Genomic DNA, 22,500 nt, shown 5'->3' with positions numbered 1-22,500 from the left:
TGGGTTCAACCTAAGGTGCCTCGGGTTTGACCGAGTTCCTACTAGGCTAGGTCAGGTCGGGTTCAGTCTACTTGGGTTAAGACCTAGAAGAGGTCGACTGGGTAAGTCCGGTTAAGGTTTAGCTGGGTTAGGACCAAGTGGGTTAGGTCGAGTAGGTGAAGGCCTGGATGCTCGCCACTTGGCAAGATGAACGGGTCAGCTAGAGTGCGCTAAGGGAATGCCTATCAACAAGGGAAAGGTGAAATGCTTTCCTAAAGAGAAGGGGGATGAACCTAGACTAGAATCGGGAAAAAGGGGAGATAGCTACACGATGTAGCTTAGTGGACTTCGAAGAAGGGGAGATGGAGACACGTGGACAGATCAAGGGTGGAGACTAGCTGCGGTTGGGCGAGGTGGAGAGACAGCCAAGGGAGGAACGAGTCCTCGGGTGCTTTTCCTAAAGTTTAGGAAGAGGGGCGCGAGTTGGGGGAGAGGTGCGCTAAGTGGGGAAAAAAGGCAAGGGAGAGGTGGCAAGACGCGAGTACTCAATGGAGAAGTGACTTGACGAGGTGGAGGAAGGGCTGAGTCGTGAGGCTTGAGATGGTGACACGTGGCAAGATGTGCGGCCACAACTACATGCGACTAAGGGGAAGACCGAGCAACAAGTAAAGTGGGATGAGGTGGCGAGGTGGATCCTACGAACTAGGGGGGCACTTTCCTAAACTTACTCGAAGTGGAACTCTTAGGAAATAACTGGTTTTCGGGTTGAGGGAGATGGCTCGGATGGAGGACACGTGGCAGAGGCAAGGGACAAGATTAGACTTACCTGGTTCAACCGAAGTCGAGTGGGTTCGAGCTTGATGCGACCGGTGGCACGGTTTGAGCGACGCCTCCCAAATTGACCAAGGTGTCCTCGTCGTCTTCACTACAGCTTTCACCGGAGCAAGGGCAATGTCGTCCTTCACGCCTCGGGTCACGAGTTCTTTACTGCCGTCGATATTGAATCCAGAAATGGATTCAATCTTCCCTGCTGCCAGAACAGCCTCTCAGCCTCACCGTGACCGTGAAGAAGGCGCTGAACTTTGCTGAAATACGCTTTGAAGGGGGATGATGCCGTGGACAAGGGAGGGATCTCAGCCGGTGAGGAAGAAGATCCGCCGCAAGCCGTCCAACTTGAGCGTTGGCTGGTTCACCGCCGGTGCTTCAAGTGCTTCAAGAGAGGAAGAAACGCCACGGTGGGAAGGGGGCGCGAGGGGATGAGAGGGCACAAGCTTGCACTCACGAGCAAGGGCTGTGCTTTGATTTCTGATTCAGAGTTCCTCGAGAATGAGGAGGGGGAGCCAAACCTCGCACGGAGGAGAAAGAGCGCCTTGCGCAAAATGCTTTCAATTCCTTAATCTTTGATACGAATTACAATGATCCAAAAGTATTTATACTAATCCTATTTGAGCGAGTCTACAATCCAGATCTCACTCTCTACCCAAGACCCCAAATCCAAAACGCCAAGCACAACCCGCTAGGCTAGGTTCCTACCTCGAATCCTACTATTAACAAGCCTAAGACTAACTTTATTTACTTGTTATTCATAAAGCAAAACGGGCCTAGTGCCCACGCGCAAAGGTAAGGTTCGAGCCCCTGGATCTTTTGAACCCAGGGTGGGGACCTTGTGAGGGGACCCGCCCTCACTTCGGTGTGTTGACTCAAGAGCTCGGTCAGGTTTGACCGAGCCGTTTACCTAAGACTTGGATCTTAGGACGTCTCAAGGGTCGCGTGAAGTGGACTCGTTTGGCTGGGACGATTCTAGCTCGGCGAGTCTAACCTTGGAACCTGTGTCACCCTGAGACTGGACCTGTTTGAGCACCGTTGACGACCTAGTTGCTCCTCCCACTCCTCCCGCTGCAACTATCTCTGGTGCTTCTTGACTCTTCCTGGGACTGGCCTTAATACATTGAAGAGAACGAGCTCCAATATCAGAAGCCTTGCGCTTCCTTCTGCTAGATTCGGCGGGCTCGGTCTCAACTGGGTCTGGACCGCTGGGTAGGTCCGTAACAGATTCCCCCTCCCTACCTTGCGCTTGTCCTCGAGCGCTTGAAGAGGGGAAGCGATGAACAATCGACCCAAATTCTTCCCAAGAAGTACCCCTGTCGGGTCCTTCCCATTCCACAAGTACCTCGTGCCTCATCCTCCCTTGTCTTTGGACATACCTATGTTTGAGAATGCGATAGGGAGTAGGCAAGTTATCCGGGACCTGCTCTATTAGTGTTGGTACATCCCCTTGATGAGGCTTCAGCCTCGTAACATGAAATACAGGGTGCACCAATGCTGTTCTGGGGAGGCCAAGTCTGTAGGCGGCCTTCCCAACCTTTTGAACCACTGGATAAGGTCCATAATAACGAGGCAGCAGTTTGGAATACGGCTGACCCATCAAGGATTTCTGCTTAAGAGGCAGTCTCTTAAGCCACACGTAGTCACCCACCTCAAATTCCCGATCCTTCCTGCCTTTGTCGTATACCTGCTTCATACGGTTTTGCGCTTTCACAATGTTCTGTTTTAGGGATTCTAATACTTCTTCCCTTGTGCGCAATTCGCAGTCAACACTGTCGTCTTTTGCAGTACCTCCTTCGTAGTGTGGAATCGATGGAGGGGGAAAACCATATACGCCCTCGTAAGGGGTCATGCCTGTCGACGAGTGCAGACTTGTATTATACGACCATTCTGCCCAGGGTAGGTATTTCACCCAAGTGGCTGGTCGTTCACCCGCAAAGCAACGTAAGTAGGTCTCCAAGGACCGGTTCACTATCTCACTCTGCCCATCTGTTTGAGGGTGGTGGGCGGTACTGAAATTTAGTTTCGTCCCCATGTTCTTCATGTATTCTTGCCAGAATGCACTTAGAAAAATTGAGTCCCGGTCGCAGACGACGGACTGTGGCATTCCATGCAACTTTCCTATATACTCATGGTAGACGTTGGCCACGAGGGGCCCTTGATATAACCGTGGTAAAGGTGCGAAGTGGCTATATTTCGTGAGCCGATCGACCACTACTAATACTGCCTCTTTTCCTTCTGATCGAGGCATGGCATCGATGAAATCCATCGTGACGTCGGTCCACGGTTTTGTAGGTACCGGGAGAGGATTCAAATGGCCTGGAGGCTTGATTGCCTCATACTTCTCTCGCTGGCACACTACACACTTCTTTACATAGGCCTGTACTTCAGCCTTCATACCTTTCCACCAAAACTGAGCTTTGATGCGGCTTAAGGTCTTGGCGACCCCTTCATGACCTGCGGCTGGAGTGTCATGAAAATGATGCAGGAATTCCTGCTTAAGCTCAGAGATAGGAGGGACTACTGCCTTGTCCTTCCTATACAAAATGTTTCCCTTGACTGAGTAGAAGGGAATGGAACCCGGGTTTTGCTGGATCGAAGCTTTGATTAGCCTCAGCGATTCATCATTCTGCTGTTCGTTTGCTAACCGATCCCAAATATCCGTTTCCACTACTGACAATGTCATCAATTGTTCAGCCAAGCGGGAAAGTGAATCAGCCGCCTTGTTTTCAGGACCTTTTTTATACTCAATTTCGAAATCATACCCCAATAGCTTTGCTAGCCATCTTTGCTGGGTAGGGGTTGACACGCGTTGTTTGAGCATATACTTTAAGCTATTTTGGTCGGTCCTGACCGTAAATTTGCGTCCAATCAGATATGGACGCCATTTCTCCACTGCCATAACAATAGCGAGTAGCTCTTTCTCGTATGTAGAAAGAGGTTTGGCCCTGCTGGTTAAGGCCTTTGACATGTAGGCAATGGGGTGGTTATCTTGCCCAAGTACCGCTCCTACTCCGACTTCACAAGCGTCCGTTTCGATGGTGAATGTCTTTGTAAAATCGGGTAGAGTTAGTACCGGGGCGGACATCAGAGCTGCCTTTAGCTTCTCAAAGGCATCTCTTGACTTCTCAGTCCACGAGAAGGATCCCTTTTTCAGCATCTGGGTAAGGGGTTGCGCAATGATTCCATACCCCTGGATAAATCGTCTGTAATACCCAGTCAATCCTAGGAAACCTCGCAGACTCTTGAGGTCCTTGGGCAGTGGCCATTTCTCCATGGCTTGCAACTTTTCGGGGTCTGCCCGAACCCCATCTCGAGACACAATGTGTCCGAGGTATCCGATTGAAGACTGTCCAAAACTGCATTTGGACATCTTCGCGAAGAGATGATGCTCCTTCAAGATGTCTAGAGTAATTTCCAGATGGCGTTGATGTTGCTCTTCATCTTTGCTATAAATGAGAATATCATCGAAAAATACGAGGATGAAATCTCTGAGGTGTGCTCTGAACACATCATTCATGCACCGTTGGAATGTTGCTGGCGCATTCGTTAATCCAAAGGGCATTACTAAAAATTCATAATGCCCGTCGTGTGTTCTGAACGCAGTTTTCAATACATCTTCGTCAAACATTCGAATTTGATGATATCCGGCTCTGAGATCTATCTTTGAGAAAATAGTAGCGCCGGCTAACTCATCTAGTAGCTCGTCAATGACGGGTATGGGGTGCCGATCCTTAACGGTCACCTCGTTTAACGCTCTGTAATCTATACAGAACCGCCAAGTGTTGTCTTTTTTCTTCACTAATAGGACGGGTGAAGAAAAAGGGCTGCAACTCGGTCGGATGATGCCGCTTTCGAGCATCTCTTTGACTAAGCGTTCGATTTCCGCCTTCTGGCTGTGCCCATACCGGTATGGCCTGACGTTGACAGGCTCTGCACCTTGTGCAAGGACGATTCGATGATCGTAAGCCCTTTTTGGCGGTAGGCCTTTGGGCTCATCAAAAATCTCTGGAAATCGGTTTAAGACCGATTGAATCATAGGTGGAATTGGTTCTTCCACCTTCTCTTCGGAGAAAGGTACATCCGTTGCCATTGTAAGAACCCAACACGCTGGTTGGTCATGTTGGATGGACCTTAGTGCTGTTTTGGGACGCGTAGAGCTGGCGAGTCCCTGAATCGTTATCGATTCCTCTTCTCCTTCAGGGATGAAAGTCATAGAGAAGTTCTTTACATCCCAATGAATATCTTTCCATGTTAGAAACCAGGGCATGCCCAAAATTAAGTCGACTCCTTCAAGCGGAATGACGAGGCAGTCAACTTTAAAAGTTTTCTTTTTAATGGACACGTCAAGGCCTTTTCCTTCGTGAATGCACTTGAGCCTTAGTCCCCCTCCCACGATGATAGTTTGTGGGTTGCTCTCGGTGAGTGTGATTCTACACCTTTCAGCGGCTTCCTCTGTAAGGAAGTTGTTGGTGGCTCCGCTGTCGAGCAATATTAAGACTTTTTGGCCATTAATACGACCAAAAACACGCATGGCATTTGCCTTATGGGGGTCTTGAATTGAATGAAGAGATTCGACCTCTTCTGATTTCTCTTCTTTGGTCGATGTCTCTTCTTGATGCGTTTCTTTAGGCTCAATTTTCTTGCCTTTTCTTCTAACTAGGATTTCCTCATCAGACGAGGAGCTTGACTCAGAACTGGAGGAGGAATCGCTTTCGGAGCTAGAGCTGGTCTCTGGCTCATCAATCACCACTATATTAAAAAGTGCTTTGCACTGGTGATTTTTTTCCCACTTGCCCTCACATCTGAAACACAGGCCTTTCTTCCTGTATTCTTCAATTTGTTTAGGGGACAAGTAACGGGTAGGTAGTTCACGGCCTGGACGTGGGTGTGGCCTGAACTCGTTCCCTCTGTTGTAGGGAACTAATTCCCTTCCTTTGTTCTCTCTGAATTTGGTTCGAGAAGCAGAGGAGAAGGAAGGTTTCTTCCTCTGTTTGTCAGCCCTGCGAGCCTTTTTCTCTCGCTTTTCCTCTTTTCTCTCTTCAATTCGCTCTTCATACAGTCGGGCCATAGCGAAGCATTCTTCGAGATGATCGAAACGATGTATCTTCATCTCGCGTTTGATATCGCTTCTAAGGCCTCCTTTGAATGCTCCGATTAGAGCCTTCTCGGGCCATTGTACCATGCTAGCTAGTCTTTCGAACTGCTTTTGATAGGTGGGCACGTTCGAAGTTTGGACTAGATTTTTGAGGTCCTCGTCATAATCGATGAACGTGGACTCTCCAAAGTGAAGCTGCAAACTAGCCTTGTACTTTTCCCAAGTGGGATCGACTGTTTTGTGCTCAAACCAAAGATAGTGGGTGGTCGCTTCGCCAGTCATGTTGGCTGTAGCGATTTCTATCCATTCTTCTTGTGGAATACGATGGCACATGAAGAAGCGTTCAGCCATGAATAACCACTCTCTGAGGTGCTCTCCGTTGAATTTTGGAAAGTCGTACTTGACGGATGGTGTACGTCTTTCTTCTAGACGAGTTGGTTCTCTTCGAGTTCTCCTTGGGCGAAGGGGTGATTCATCTTCACCATCAGATAATTCGTACATTGGGTTTTGAAGAGTTTGGCCTATCCGTGGGCCACGAGGAGTCCTGTAGTATTCGCTATAGGGCTCTTGTTGGTACCTGTCTTGTGGGGGACGCATGAGCCTACCCCCTTCTGTGCTTGTCCCAACATGAGATATGTTGTTGGGATTGATCTCAGTGTCGGTTTGATAGCCAGGTACTGCTAACAAACCTTTCCCTCTCTGTGCATTCGGACCCTGAGTGGTCCTTTCCGCGACTATGGCCTGCGTTTGGGCGGTAGACATTTGACGGAACATGGTCCGTATCTCATCCATTTCTTTTTGTCTATCTGCATTTTGACGGTCCATTTCTTTCTTTCTCAAGTTCTCTACCTTAGCCATGTCGGTACGCATCTGTAATAATTCTTTTTCTATGCTTAGGATGCGTCCTAAAGCATAGTCGGGCACTTGGCCTCTCTGTGATGGCTGAGCCTCTTCGGGAGTGTCATGAGGGTTCTCCTCAAGCACGGGCTCATCTGAGTTAACATTCTTTTTTGATTTTCCCATTTTAACTTGCGAACTCAAAAACTAACCTAACTGAAATCCAAAGTCTGACACAACTGCCACTCTTAATCTAACCTAGACTGTCGACTCTGTCACGCTGCCGCTGCCACTGCTTGAGCTGCCGCGCGTGAGTCCTAAGGCAAGGGAGACGGGTTGGCCCGTCTAAAGCCGCGCTACGCCTTAGCGCCTAGGCAATCTCACCTCGCTCTCGGCCGGGCTTTAAAAAGCCTAAATCGTCACACCCGCCTGGTGTCTCGACGACGAGCCTCGAGCTTAGCTGCCCTCGGGTGTACGTTGTGTACAACCCCACACTTGCTAAATTCGAGCAAGCGAAGCCTAGAACTTACGCAATATAATGCTGGAAGTCGTGAAACCTTTACTTTTCTAACGACTTAGAAACCCGAAATACCCTGACAAGAAAACCCGAAACTGATACCTCTGAATTTCTGCCGTTTGAAGTACCTTCTGAAGCTGACTTTTTTTTTTTGTAGGTCGGGTGCTCAAACTGACAGTTCTAGTCTCAAGTTGGCTCTGATACCAATTGTTAGGACTCGTCCCGATTAGGCCAGAATTTCCTAACCAAGACGCTCCTACTGCCAAGACCGACTTGAGTACTACCTAAAAACCAAAATTCCTAAATAAAATTTAGTACAATTAATCTACCCGGCCGGACAAACCCCGGCGCACAACCCCTAGGATAAAGTTACACAGGGTTAAGTTTCCCAACCTAACTAAGGAATAACCTATTACAAACAACTACAGGGGTTACAGGCTAGTACAAACGCAAGCGATACAAAGATTACTCTCAACTCACTCACAAACACACCAAACCATGCAAACCACTTCTAACGGACAAACCACACCCAACGAAAGTAAATGGGTAGGTCTGCTCCTTGCGACCGTGTCTCGGGCAATAAGACCCTCGAGGTGCCACAGTGAGGAGCTTGGCCGAAGCCTGGGCTAAAACAACAAATTAAATAAACTAGATGAAATCCTAGTGCAAAAACAGAATGAACACCCTCCCCGAATCTACAAAGGCTGGAGAGCGTTACCGACCAAGGCGCTGCCTTGGCTGTGCCGAGAGACCACGGGGTAGAATACCTAAGCCCCGGGTATTGCAGCTCACGGGCCGGCGTGAAGCGCGCGGCCTGGACAGCCTCCTGCTGTCGGACGACGTGGACAGACTGCTGGCCGAGACAGCCGCCTGCTGTCGGTACTGACGGGCAGTGCACTGCCGAGAACAATCGGCTGCTGTTGTGGGCGAACCTGCGGACGAGTAGCCTAGACGAGCTTACTGTCGACCGGGCAGACAGACAGAGTGCCGACGAGGTTGTGCGACCACCTGTCACCTGAGACGCGGGCTGGATGCCGCGGTGCTGACGGAAGGAGGAGGCGACCGCCTGTCGCCTGAGATGCGCCTGCGGGATGCGGCGCGGCCGAGGGGGGCGAAAGCCTTGCGGCAGTGCCTACCTACCTGGCGCTGGAAGTGGCTCGGCCACGGTTATCGACAAGGAATGCCGACGACGGCGCGGGTGGCCGAGGGGCTGGCCGACGACGGCTAGCGAGCGGCTAGCGTCTCCGGCTGTTCCTAGTCCCTAGCTAAGGTCGGGTTAGCTTGGACGGGCAGAGCTCTACGGGTAGGCTGGTTAAGCGAAGTGAGGTTAAAGGCTAGGGTAGGCTAGAGGAAGCAGAGCTAAGGTAAGGCTCGGGTGTTGGGACTTAGCGAGCTGGTTGGAGATGAAGAGAGATCACAAATGAGCTCGGTTGGGTCTGGTCAATGGGACACTCGAGATAAACTCGAGTCAATTGGGTTCAACCTAAGGTGCCTCGGGTTTGACCGAGTTCCTACTAGGCTAGGTCAGGTCGGGTTCAGTCTACTTGGGTTAAGACCTAGAAGAGGTCGACTGGGTAAGTCCGGTTAAGGTTTAGCTGGGTTAGGACCAAGTGGGTTAGGTCGAGTAGGTGAAGGCCTGGATGCTCGCCACTTGGCAAGATGAACGGGTCAGCTAGAGTGCGCTAAGGGAATGCCTATCAACAAGGGAAAGGTGAAATGCTTTCCTAAAGAGAAGGGGGATGAACCTAGACTAGAATCGGGAAAAAGGGGAGATAGCTACACGATGTAGCTTAGTGGACTTCGAAGAAGGGGAGATGGAGACACGTGGACAGATCAAGGGTGGAGACTAGCTGCGGTTGGGCGAGGTGGAGAGACAGCCAAGGGAGGAACGAGTCCTCGGGTGCTTTTCCTAAAGTTTAGGAAGAGGGGCCGAGTTGGGGGAGAGGTGCGCTAAGTGGGGAAAAAAGGCAAGGGAGAGGTGGCAAGACGCGAGTACTCAATGGAGAAGTGACTTGACGAGGTGGAGGAAGGGCTGAGTCGTGAGGCTTGAGATGGTGACACGTGGCAAGATGTGCGGCCACAACTACATGCGACTAAGGGGAAGACCGAGCAACAAGTAAAGTGGGATGAGGTGGCGAGGTGGATCCTACGAACTAGGGGGGCACTTTCCTAAACTTACTCGAAGTGGAACTCTTAGGAAATAACTGGTTTTCGGGTTGAGGGAGATGGCTCGGATGGAGGACACGTGGCAGAGGCAAGGGACAAGATTAGACTTACCTGGTTCAACCGAAGTCGAGTGGGTTCGAGCTTGATGCGACCGGTGGCACGGTTTGAGCGACGCCTCCCAAATTGACCAAGGTGTCCTCGTCGTCTTCACTACAGCTTTCACCGGAGCAAGGGCAATGTCGTCCTTCACGCCTCGGGTCACGAGTTCTTTACTGCCGTCGATATTGAATCCAGAAATGGATTCAATCTTCCCTGCTGCCAGAACAGCCTCTCAGCCTCACCGTGACCGTGAAGAAGGCGCTGAACTTTGCTGAAATACGCTTTGAAGGGGGATGATGCCGTGGACAAGGGAGGGATCTCAGCCGGTGAGGAAGAAGATCCGCCGCAAGCCGTCCAACTTGAGCGTTGGCTGGTTCACCGCCGGTGCTTCAAGTGCTTCAAGAGAGGAAGAAACGCCACGGTGGGAAGGGGGCGCGAGGGGATGAGAGGGCACAAGCTTGCACTCACGAGCAAGGGCTGTGCTTTGATTTCTGATTCAGAGTTCCTCGAGAATGAGGAGGGGGAGCCAAACCTCGCACGGAGGAGAAAGAGCGCCTTGCGCAAAATGCTTTCAATTCCTTAATCTTTGATACGAATTACAATGATCCAAAAGTATTTATACTAATCCTATTTGAGCGAGTCTACAATCCAGATCTCACTCTCTACCCAAGACCCCAAATCCAAAACGCCAAGCACAACCCGCTAGGCTAGGTTCCTACCTCGAATCCTACTATTAACAAGCCTAAGACTAACTTTATTTACTTGTTATTCATAAAGCAAAACGGGCCTAGTGCCCACGCGCAAAGGTAAGGTTCGAGCCCCTGGATCTTTTGAACCCAGGGTGGGGACCTTGTGAGGGGACCCGCCCTCACTTCGGTGTGTTGACTCAAGAGCTCGGTCAGGTTTGACCGAGCCGTTTACCTAAGACTTGGATCTTAGGACGTCTCAAGGGTCGCGTGAAGTGGACTCGTTTGGCTGGGACGATTCTAGCTCGGCGAGTCTAACCTTGGAACCTGTGTCACCCTGAGACTGGACCTGTTTGAGCACCGTTGACGACCTAGTTGCTCCTCCCACTCCTCCCGCTGCAACTATCTCTGGTGCTTCTTGACTCTTCCTGGGACTGGCCTTAATACATTGAAGAGAACGAGCTCCAATATCAGAAGCCTTGCGCTTCCTTCTGCTAGATTCGGCGGGCTCGGTCTCAACTGGGTCTGGACCGCTGGGTAGGTCCGTAACAACACCCTTCGACCTTGCTGCCGTCCCTCGTGTGCCCTTTCTTCACTGCGAGCGGCCATTTTTTCTTGGTTCCGCGTGCTTCCGTAGCTGTCTTTTCAGCTTCTCCTGCGTCCGGTTTTGCCTGGGCCATTTGTAGTCCACGCGGTGCGACTGCCTTCTTCTCGGCCTCCGACTGCTGTCAAGGCCTTTGTTTGGCAGGTGCTATGCAACGTGTCTGGTGGGAACCCGGCTAGGACTGCCTAAGCTCGCTGCCGAATGCCGAACTCCCTTCCCAAGATCTCTTGGGGCAGGCTCCGAATAGGCTAAGTATTAAGAAGACTTTACACTCTTTCCCTGCCGGACAGCAACCCCGGCTTAATTTCCCAAGTTAGGACAGAATTACAAGAGTGTTTCCCGAACCCAAATAGCCAATCCTACTACAAGAATGCCAAGGGGCTCAAGGCTTAATACAACCGCGACGATACAACTTAAACGCTCACCTCACTCAACCACATTCACATCCAAGCATTCATCAAAAACATACATGCCTAAGCGCACAAACCACACCCTCAACCCCTAGGTGGCCAAGCCGCAAGGAGGTGTGTCGTCGGCTGAACGAGCCTCCGAGGACCTCACTATGCCGCGCGCCGTGTAGGCGGGTTTGTAAGCAAGAACACCCTCCCCGTGCTATAGTGGGACAGGGTACAAACCACCTCGGAGCTAGTCCGAGCTATCCACCGAGGCTGGAAAACCAGAAACTAAGCCTCGGTACTCAGCAAATGCCTCCTCGCCCAAGCTGGACAGCAAGCTCCACGACCCCAACTCACCGGTCGCTTGATGGCTCACGGTTCACCTCAGCAACAAGGGAAGCACGGATTACTGTTACAGCAAAACAGTAATCGAACAACAGAGCCAAAGTATGAAATGCCTCACAAGATGCGATCTAAACCCCTCTTTGTATGCTGTTAAGGGGGAAGCAGGCGTCGAACTGGTGTCGACGAGCACCCTTCAACTCCAAGGTTGCGGCTCACGGACTGTTGCAGTCTATGCTAACAGGTTGCAGCCCATCCTCGTTGCAGCAGGGGTATGCTCCGCCAAAACAAGTGCAAGCACGATCAAATCCAGGATATAATCAAAGGAAAACAAGGGATTCAAGGAGCTGAAATCACCAGAGATACTCGTTTCCCCAATATCGAAGAAAACGAGATCGGGGTAGCGTCGAGGCTTGGCCTCTGTTCTGGAAAACGAAGAAGACAGGTTCAGGCGCTGGCAGGGAGTGGCCTCCAGTCTAAAATTCGTAGCAAATCACAGGAGTCTCCAAAAATCCCCAAACTTGGTCAGCAACAAGTAGACATCCTCAGGAGTGGACGCTCCAAGTTTGAGCCAAATCCGACGAGTTTAAGGCCAGGTCGTTGAGCTCTGAAAATCGCGCACGTTCTGTCCTTCGTTCAGAAATGTATCAGGCGCAGAACAGCTTCAGGACTGCTGGAGAGGTCTCCGATGGAAAAATCATAACAATTCATAGACACCTCCAAAAATCCTGAAATTTGGACTGTAGCAAGACCACTAGCCAAGGAGTAGACGCTCCAAATTTGAGCTGAATCTGAGCTGTCTAGACCCCAGTCGTTGATCCCTCAAAGTCGCTGTAGTTCTGTCGCCTGTTTCAGGAAGAGCCGTCGTGCAGAAGAACAGCCACAGGTCTTCAAATCGCCACTCCGCCTCAATGCGATCAAATCAAGAGATGAAACCACTTGCAATCGACAGATAATTAAATTTGGAACAAGCTAAAGTTAATAGATCACCCGGTGATGCTGCATTCCCAATGTTCTAAGCGAATATTGGGTTACAGCCGCCTGTGGCGGAGAAACAGGGATGCTCGCCGCCGATTCCCGCCAGATTCAGACCGTCGCCTCCAGAAACGCCATCTACAGTCCGATCGACGTCAAATTTGGTGGAGATGATCTCAGGGATGTTGGGAATCTAATGGCACCGGAATCGTGAAGATCCAACGGTTGGATCGCCGGAAATGTCGCCGGAAACAGGAACTGGTCGGCGGAATGCGTGACAGAACCTACTCCGACTTCTCAAGCTCGTAACTCACTCAATACTGAACGGATTGACGCGATTCCACTTCCTATAGAAAGCTTGGTTCGGTGGGAAGCGAACAGTATCAAAATCCCCAAAAGTTATGGCCGATTGACCCTTCGATTTAAGCTCGGATTGAGACTGGCTGTGGTAGGCCTGTTTCAACCGAATGCTCAAAAAGAGGCTCGATCATCCTCCAAACGACCCCCAAACCCATTCTCCTTCGCTTCGATCCTTCTTCAGATCATCCTCACGGATTCCAGAAGGATCCCACGGCATACAAACGAATTGGGGAGGCGATTTACAGTCACTACAAGAGGAAATGACGCTGGAAAAACACACTTAGCTGTATTTCTGCTGAACGGACGATCAAATGCATCTCAGATCTTCACACCGCCGTGTAGGCATTGCGCGAAGGCTGGAGAATGCCTTCCGGATGGTGGATGACGCCTCTCGACACCCCTGTGGCTGAGGAGTCCGCACGGCATTCACCTTTGCTTCTGCTCGGGTAGACGATGAAGAAGACAACCCGCCGGCTGCTTGCTTCGTTTCACCTCCTAGTAGAGAAAACCAGCGGAGGGTGTGGGATAATGTCGGGTTGCCAATCCGCCATTGATGAATCTGAGGAGGCTGGAGAAGAACCTCAGATGTTTCACACAGAAATGGGGAGGAAGAAGAAGATGGAGGCGCAAGAAACGCGCGGGTGAAGAGAAACCTGTTTCTATTAGAAACTTTGTCCAAAAATCATTAACAACTTAGGGTTAACTTCACAAAGACACTATTTAAAGTGTAGCATGACTCGGTTCGGTCTATGTCTCGAACCGGGTCGGTACAAAACTGAAACATAACTAAAAATGAAACCGGTTCCTACTAAAAACGCTGGATTTGGATCGGGTCCTAAGACGGGATCCTGTCAAAACCGCTCCGACTGACCCGTAATGCTGTAATCACTCCGTCTCGGCCTGAAATGGTCGGCTTGGGGCTGAAAACTCCTCCAACTCAGTCTCGGTCCACTGGGCATGTGTGGCTAGGTCGGTCAGCTGGGCCCGGACAACTCCAGCTCACTGCATCGGCTAGCCTCCCTAAGAAAAATGCTGTCCTCGCTGGAATGACCTCCGTGCGTGATACCCTCGGAACAAGGATCGGCCACCCGCCCGAGTGCTGCTGCTGCTAGTGGTGATGGTGGTGCCCGCTCGTTAGCCTCTCTAAGGTTTCCGCTGTGCACTCTGATAGCGTCCTCGCTCGCTACAACCTCACAATGCTCCAGGTGACCTCCAGCGTCGACGCTCTCCTGCGCGCGGCACCCGTCTGCGTCCTCGATGCCCGGTAGTCGGCGATGTCCCTCGGCTGTGCGCTCGGCCGTGCCCCGGAGTTGTGCTGCGCCTGTGGCCGGCAGTGGCATGCCTCCGACGATTACCTGGTGTGACGTTAGGCCTTGTGTGGCGTTATTAGCGCTACAAGCTGCACCATTCACAGTTAGTAAAGCCTCTCTGCCCCTTACACTCAGTGGCCAAGTCTCACCCTTACCAAGTCTCTCATGCCCATCTGGCGACAAAGGGTTCGCGCAGACAAGCTTAGCGCTATCGGCCTGTGGTAGTTGATGGGATTCGGCAGCAATCAAGGCTAGTCCCGGCCTAGTCCTAGGGAGTTCCGTATCAGATCCACCACGCTGAGACTGAGCTTGTCCCCAAGCTCTAGTAGTTGGGAAATCCTGGACAATCCTGTCATATAGCTCCCATGATGTACCTGAATCTGGGCCGTCCCACTCAACTAAAACCTCATGTCTCTGACGCCCCTCTCTCTGCAGGTGCCGGTGACGAAGTATCCTATACGGTCTAGGCCGAAAATCTGGCAAAGGTTCAATAAGTTCTGGCAACTGACCAAAATGCGGCTTGAGTCTAGTTACATGGAAGACCGGATGGACTAATGCGGTGGGTGGTAGTGCTAACCTGTAGGCTCCTTTGCCAACTCTTTGCAAGACCCGGAATGGCCCATAATAACGGGGTAAAAGTTTGGAATAAGGCTGTCCAAGCAACGATTTTTGTCGCATAGGTAGCCTCTTCAACCATGCCATGTCCCCAACCTTGAACTCTCGATCTTTGCGGCCTTTATCATATGTTTGTTTCATTCGATTCTGGGCTCTTACGATATGCTGCCTCAAAACTGTCAAGATCTCATCCCGATTACGGAGTGTGCAGTCCACCTCATCATCTTGAGCTGTCCCTACTTCATAGTTTGGAATGAGTGGAGGAGGACACCCATACAGTGCCTCGTAGGGAGTGATACTAGTCCCGGAATGGAGACTAGTGTTGTAGGACCATTCTGCCCAAGCAAGATACCGAACCCAAGTGTTCGGTCGTTCCCCCGCGAAACAACGCAGATAGGTCTCTAGTGTCCTGTTCACCACCTCGCTTTGCCCATCGGTTTGCGGGTGGTGGGCTGTACTGAAATGCAATGAAGTCCCCGCCATGCGCATATACTCGCGCCAAAACGCACTAAGGAATATCGAATCCCTATCACAAACGATAGTGCTCGGCATTCCATGAAGTTTGCCGACATAGTCTTGGTATATCCCGGCAACCAACGGCCCATTGTAGTGTCTTGGAAGAGGGGCAAAATGCCCATATTTCGTCAATCTGTCCACCACTACAAACACCGCTTCCTTTCCTTCCGAACGTGGCATTGCATCAATAAAATCCATTGATACATCAGCCCAAGGTTTTGTAGGTATTGGCAATGGGTGCATCAGCCCGGGTGGCTTGGTTGCTTCATACTTTTCCCTTTGGCAAATCTGACAACTCCTCACAAACTCTTTGACTTCTCCTTTTAGACCTTCCCACCAAAATTGGGTTTTGATCCTTGCAAGCGTTTTGGCCACGCCTTCGTGACCTGCGGTGGTTGAACAATGAAAGTGTGATAGGAGCTCCTTTTTGAGGGAGGAACCGCGTGGTACCACAGCTTTGCCCTTTCGGTAAAGCACGTTCCCCTTCATGCCATGGTTTGGGATTGATCCCGGATTCTGCTGAACCGATGCTCTAAGTAGTCTCAAACCTTCATCAGCCTCTTGCTCAATGACCAATCGCTGCCACAAATCGGTTTCCAGAACGGACAAGGTTAGAAATTGCTCTCCAAGTCTCGATAACGAATCAGCCGCCGAGTTTTCGGTTCCTTTCTTGTATTCGATTGTAAAATCGTAACCCAATAGCTTGGCGAGCCATCTTTGTTGAGTAGGCGTTGAGACCCTTTGTTTGAGCATATACCTTAAACTACTATGATCCGTTCTCACAATGAATTTGCGCCCGATGAGGTAGGGCCTCCATTTCTCCACGGCCAACACGATGGCAAATAACTCATTTTCATATGTGGATAATGACTTTGCCCTATGGGTGAGAGCCTTGGACATGTAGGCTATTGGGTGGCCCTTTTGGCTGAGGACAGCCCCAACACCAACGTCGCTTGCGTCCGTCTCCACCACGAAATCAAGTGAAAAATCTGGCAAGGTTAGCACGGGCGCGGCTAACATTGCTGCCTTAAGCTTTACGAATGCTTCCCTTGAGTGATCCGTCCAGGTGAACTCCCCTTTCTTCAACATTTTCGTCAAAGGGGAGGCTATAGATCCATAGCCTTGAATAAACCTTCGATAGTAACCAGTAAGACCTAGAAATCCTCTCATTCCTCTCGGGTCTTTTGGCAAAGGCCATTGCTCCATGGCATGGAGCTTTTCTGGATCAGCTCTAACACCTTCCTTGGACACTATGTGTCCCAAATAGCCGATTGATTCTTGACCGAAACTGCACTTAGAAGCTTTTGCAAAGAGTTCATTCTGCCTCAAAATTTGTAGTGTCTTCCTTAAGTGGACAATGTGGTGCTCTAATGATCGACTGTAAACCAGAATGTCATCGAAGAAAACTAGAATGAAATCCCTCAGATGTGGTCTGAAAATATCATTCATACGTCGTTGGAATGTAGCCGGGGCGTTGGTTAATCCGAAGGGCATGACCAAGAACTCATAATGCCCATCGTGAGTTCTAAATGCAGTCTTGGGTACGTCATGCTTATCCATGCGTATCTGATGGTAACCAGCCCTTAAGTCAAGCTTGGAGAAAATGGAAGCGCCCGCCAATTCATCAAGGAGTTCGTCAATGACGGGTATAGGGTGGCGGTCCTTAATCGTGACTTCGTTAAGTGCCCGATAATCAACACAAAATCTCCAAGTTTCATCCTTCTTTTTGACTAACAAAACAGGAGAGGAGAAGGGACTGCTACTCGGGCGAATGATTCCCCCTTCAATCATTTCTTTTACCAATCTCTCTATCTCCGTTTTCTGTGTAAACCCATAACGATAAGGCCTAACATTTACCGGTTCTGCCCCGTTTGATAGGACGATCCTGTGATCGTATGATCTTGGAGGAGGTAACCCTTTAGGTTCAGAAAAGACATCTTCAAAACCATCCAATACTTGCTGAACTTCCTTGGGAATGACTTCGGTCTCTGTCCCTTTTGGAGGTACATCAGTGGCTAACGATATCAGCCAGAGGGCTGGCTGTTGAGCTACGAGAGCCTTGATGGCTGCCTTCGGTTCCAAGTTGGGCTGGATTCCTTCGAGTGTCACTTGATCTCCTCCTTCCCTCTCAAATCTCATCTTCATTTTGGAGAAATCCCAGTAGATTCCCCCAAGTGTCTCTAACCAATCAACACCAAGAACAAGGTCCATCCCTTTTATCGGAAGAACTAAGACATCTATCTTGTATGGGATCCCTTGCACGGTTATATCCATGTTTCGGCAAATGTGGACGCAAGGTAGCCTTGTTCCATCTCCTACCAAGACCGTGAGTGGTGCTTGATCTTCCAATGTGCATCCGCTATCCTTGGCCGTTTCTAAACTCATAAAATTATGAGTTGCTCCCGAATCTAGCAAGATTGTGACTCTGTGCCCTTGAATGGTTCCAAGAACACGCATTGCTTTAGGACGGTTTGGGTCCCTCATGGAGTGAAGAACCCCATCCACCTTCTCAATTTCCGTTGGGCACTCTTGTTCTACTGGTTGCTCTTCCTCAACTGGGATTGAAACCTCAACTTCGTCCTCATCCTCTACAACCACCATTAGCTGAAACCTCTTACATTTGTGTCCCTTGAACCACTTTTCCTCACATGACACACATAGCCCGGCTTTGAACCTTTCATCCCTCTCCTTAGCGGTGATGTAACGAACCGGAACATTGTCCCTAACGGCTGGACGTGTATCCCTCTTTGGAAACCCTTGTGGCTGTGGTTTAGGAGTAGGCCTGTTGAAATTCCCTTTGTTTTGGTTGAATCCTCCGGTCTTAGAGAATTTCTCATACGCTGCCCGTTTGAGGAGCTTTTCCTCCATAACTCGTGCCCTTGCAAAGCAACTGTCTAAGTCTACATGTTCCTCGGATAGCATCTCAATTCTAATATCCTCTCTCAATCCCGACATGAATGCACCTATGAGTGCGGGTTCGGGCCAATCTCCAACCATACATGACATGTCCTCAAATCGACCTTGAAACTCCTCCACGGTAGTGATTTGTTTCATGTTGATGAGCTCCACATGATAGTTAGTATATGACGAGACTCCAAAGCGAGCGAGTAATGCATTTGAAAATGTTTCCCATACCATGACCGGGTTTTTCCTCTTGTACGACCGATACCACCTCATAGCTGCCCCTTCAAAGTAGATCATGGCCGTTGTAATTTTTTTGTCTTCCCTAACTTCTTGGCACTCAAAGTATTGCTCCGCTTTAATCACCCAATCTTGGGCGTTTTTGCCATCAAACTTAGGAAAGTCAACCCGAATGTTGGATCTGGGTTCTATGTTCCTTTGGCCCCTCTTTTTCTCACTTCTTTGTCCGATTCTCTCACTATCTTCATCTGAAATTTCTTCAAAATCATTGTCTACCAGTGGTTTGGAACAAGTTGCCATGTTAACTCCCATGGTCTTTTTATTTCCCATGTGAGCTTCATTGGTTTTGGGTGGAACTTGATTATCTTTTCCAATTTTAATCCCTCCAAAACTCGATGCGGCATGCTCTTTGGGAGCTTGATATGATGTGTGAGGCTCTTCATAAGGTCCTTTTCCCTTATCTTCTCGGTTGTGCCCATGATTAACGGATCTTTCCATACGGTCCATTCTTTGATTTAGCCCTTCTATACTTTCTGACAATTGGTCCATTTTATTCATTCGGCCGGTTAAGAAACCCAATTGGTGACTTATTTGCGTGAAGTTATCAGTCATACGAATCATAGCTTCCTCAAAGCGAGACAACCTCTCTTCCACACGTGATGGCTGGTCTTGCCGACTCATTCTTACTCTCATTTCCTCAAGTTCGGTTTCTATCCGTGAGAACTTTTCTCGGTTTGATTCATTCCTTCCGCTGCCCTCATGAACTGATTCGGTGGCTGCATCTTCGACGCCCAATTCCATTTCCTGTTGCTCAACTCTTGTGTTCTTCTTCTTTGCCATAGCTGCTCAATCAGCCCCAAGGTGCTCTGATACCAAACTGGTGGGAACCCGGCTAGGACTGCCTAAGCTCGCTGCCGAATGCCGAACTCCCTTCCCAAGATCTCTTGGGGCAGGCTCCGAATAGGCTAAGTATTAAGAAGACTTTACACTCTTTCCCTGCCGGACAGCAACCCCGGCTTAATTTCCCAAGTTAGGACAGAATTACAAGAGTGTTTCCCGAACCCAAATAGCCAATCCTACTACAAGAATGCCAAGGGGCTCAAGGCTTAATACAACCGCGACGATACAACTTAAACGCTCACCTCACTCAACCACATTCACATCCAAGCATTCATCAAAAACATACATGCCTAAGCGCACAAACCACACCCTCAACCCCTAGGTGGCCAAGCCGCAAGGAGGTGTGTCGTCGGCTGAACGAGCCTCCGAGGACCTCACTATGCCGCGCGCCGTGTAGGCGGGTTTGTAAGCAAGAACACCCTCCCCGTGCTATAGTGGGACAGGGTACAAACCACCTCGGAGCTAGTCCGAGCTATCCACCGAGGCTGGAAAACCAGAAACTAAGCCTCGGTACTCAGCAAATGCCTCCTCGCCCAAGCTGGACAGCAAGCTCCACGACCCCAACTCACCGGTCGCTTGATGGCTCACGGTTCACCTCAGCAACAAGGGAAGCACGGATTACTGTTACAGCAAAACAGTAATCGAACAACAGAGCCAAAGTATGAAATGCCTCACAAGATGCGATCTAAACCCCTCTTTGTATGCTGTTAAGGGGGAAGCAGGCGTCGAACTGGTGTCGACGAGCACCCTTCAACTCCAAGGTTGCGGCTCACGGACTGTTGCAGTCTATGCTAACAGGTTGCAGCCCATCCTCGTTGCAGCAGGGGTATGCTCCGCCAAAACAAGTGCAAGCACGATCAAATCCAGGATATAATCAAAGGAAAACAAGGGATTCAAGGAGCTGAAATCACCAGAGATACTCGTTTCCCCAATATCGAAGAAAACGAGATCGGGGTAGCGTCGAGGCTTGGCCTCTGTTCTGGAAAACGAAGAAGACAGGTTCAGGCGCTGGCAGGGAGTGGCCTCCAGTCTAAAATTCGTAGCAAATCACAGGAGTCTCCAAAAATCCCCAAACTTGGTCAGCAACAAGTAGACATCCTCAGGAGTGGACGCTCCAAGTTTGAGCCAAATCCGACGAGTTTAAGGCCAGGTCGTTGAGCTCTGAAAATCGCGCACGTTCTGTCCTTCGTTCAGAAATGTATCAGGCGCAGAACAGCTTCAGGACTGCTGGAGAGGTCTCCGATGGAAAAATCATAACAATTCATAGACACCTCCAAAAATCCTGAAATTTGGACTGTAGCAAGACCACTAGCCAAGGAGTAGACGCTCCAAATTTGAGCTGAATCTGAGCTGTCTAGACCCCAGTCGTTGATCCCTCAAAGTCGCTGTAGTTCTGTCGCCTGTTTCAGGAAGAGCCGTCGTGCAGAAGAACAGCCACAGGTCTTCAAATCGCCACTCCGCCTCAATGCGATCAAATCAAGAGATGAAACCACTTGCAATCGACAGATAATTAAATTTGGAACAAGCTAAAGTTAATAGATCACCCGGTGATGCTGCATTCCCAATGTTCTAAGCGAATATTGGGTTACAGCCGCCTGTGGCGGAGAAACAGGGATGCTCGCCGCCGATTCCCGCCAGATTCAGACCGTCGCCTCCAGAAACGCCATCTACAGTCCGATCGACGTCAAATTTGGTGGAGATGATCTCAGGGATGTTGGGAATCTAATGGCACCGGAATCGTGAAGATCCAACGGTTGGATCGCCGGAAATGTCGCCGGAAACAGGAACTGGTCGGCGGAATTGCGTGACAGAACCTACTCCGACTTCTCAAGCTCGTAACTCACTCAATACTGAATGGATTGACGCGATTCCACTTCCTATAGAAAGCTTGGTTCGGTGGGAAGCGAACAGTATCAAAATCCCCAAAAGTTATGGCCGATTGACCCTTCGATTTAAGCTCGGATTGAGACTGGCTGTGGTAGGCCTGTTTCAACCGAATGCTCAAAAAGAGGCTCGATCATCCTCCAAACGACCCCCAAACCCATTCTCCTTCGCTTCGATCCTTCGTCAGATCATCCTCACGGATTCCAGAAGGATCCCACGGCATACAAACGAATTGGGGAGGCGATTTACAGTCACTACAAGAGGAAATGACGCTGGAAAAACACACTTAGCTGTATTTCTGCTGAACGGACGATCAAATGCATCTCAGATCTTCACACCGCCGTGTAGGCATTGCGCGAAGGCTGGAGAATGCCTTCCGGATGGTGGATGACGCCTCTCGACACCCCTGTGGCTGAGGAGTCCGCACGGCATTCACCTTTGCTTCTGCTCGGGTAGACGATGAAGAAGACAACCCGCCGGCTGCTTGCTTCGTTTCACCTCCTAGTAGAGAAAACCAGCGGAGGGTGTGGGATAATGTCGGGTTGCCAATCCGCCATTGATGAATCTGAGGAGGCTGGAGAAGAACCTCAGATGTTTCACACAGAAATGGGGAGGAAGAAGAAGATGGAGGCGCAAGAAACGCGCGGGTGAAGAGAAACCTGTTTCTATTAGAAACTTTGTCCAAAAATCATTAACAACTTAGGGTTAACTTCACAAAGACACTATTTAAAGTGTAGCATGACTCGGTTCGGTCTATGTCTCGAACCGGGTCGGTACAAAACTGAAACATAACTAAAAATGAAACCGGTTCCTACTAAAAACGCTGGATTTGGATCGGGTCCTAAGACGGGATCCTGTCAAAACCGCTCCGACTGACCCGTAATGCTGTAATCACTCCGTCTCGGCCTGAAATGGTCGGCTTGGGGCTGAAAACTCCTCCAACTCAGTCTCGGTCCACTGGGCATGTGTGGCTAGGTCGGTCAGCTGGGCCCGGACAACTCCAGCTCACTGCATCGGCTAGCCTCCCTAAGAAAAATGCTGTCCTCGCTGGAATGACCTCCGTGCGTGATACCCTCGGAACAAGGATCGGCCACCCGCCCGAGTGCTGCTGCTGCTAGTGGTGATGGTGGTGCCCGCTCGTTAGCCTCTCTAAGGTTTCCGCTGTGCACTCTGATAGCGTCCTCGCTCGCTACAACCTCACAATGCTCCAGGTGACCTCCAGCGTCGACGCTCTCCTGCGCGCGGCACCCG

At 50.2% G+C, this 22,500-nt stretch overlaps 1 protein-coding gene across 1 annotated transcript; it reads right to left on the bottom strand.

The window, feature by feature from the left end:
- Nucleotides 1-14,004: 14,004 nt before the first annotated feature.
- LOC126409878 (uncharacterized) lies at nucleotides 14,005-21,382 on the bottom strand (the record flags this gene model as incomplete). Its single annotated transcript, XM_050076584.1, has 1 exon — nucleotides 14,005-21,382. A coding segment is annotated over exon 1 (5,301 nt), but the record flags the coding sequence as incomplete, so codon positions are not given.
- Between the last annotated feature and the right edge of the window lie 1,118 nt (nucleotides 21,383-22,500).

This window comes from Nymphaea colorata, chromosome 3 (assembly GCF_008831285.2).
Source record: "Nymphaea colorata isolate Beijing-Zhang1983 chromosome 3, ASM883128v2, whole genome shotgun sequence".
NCBI classification, from domain to species: domain Eukaryota; kingdom Viridiplantae; phylum Streptophyta; class Magnoliopsida; order Nymphaeales; family Nymphaeaceae; genus Nymphaea; species Nymphaea colorata.
This window is presented reverse-complemented; position numbering and strand designations above follow the sequence as displayed.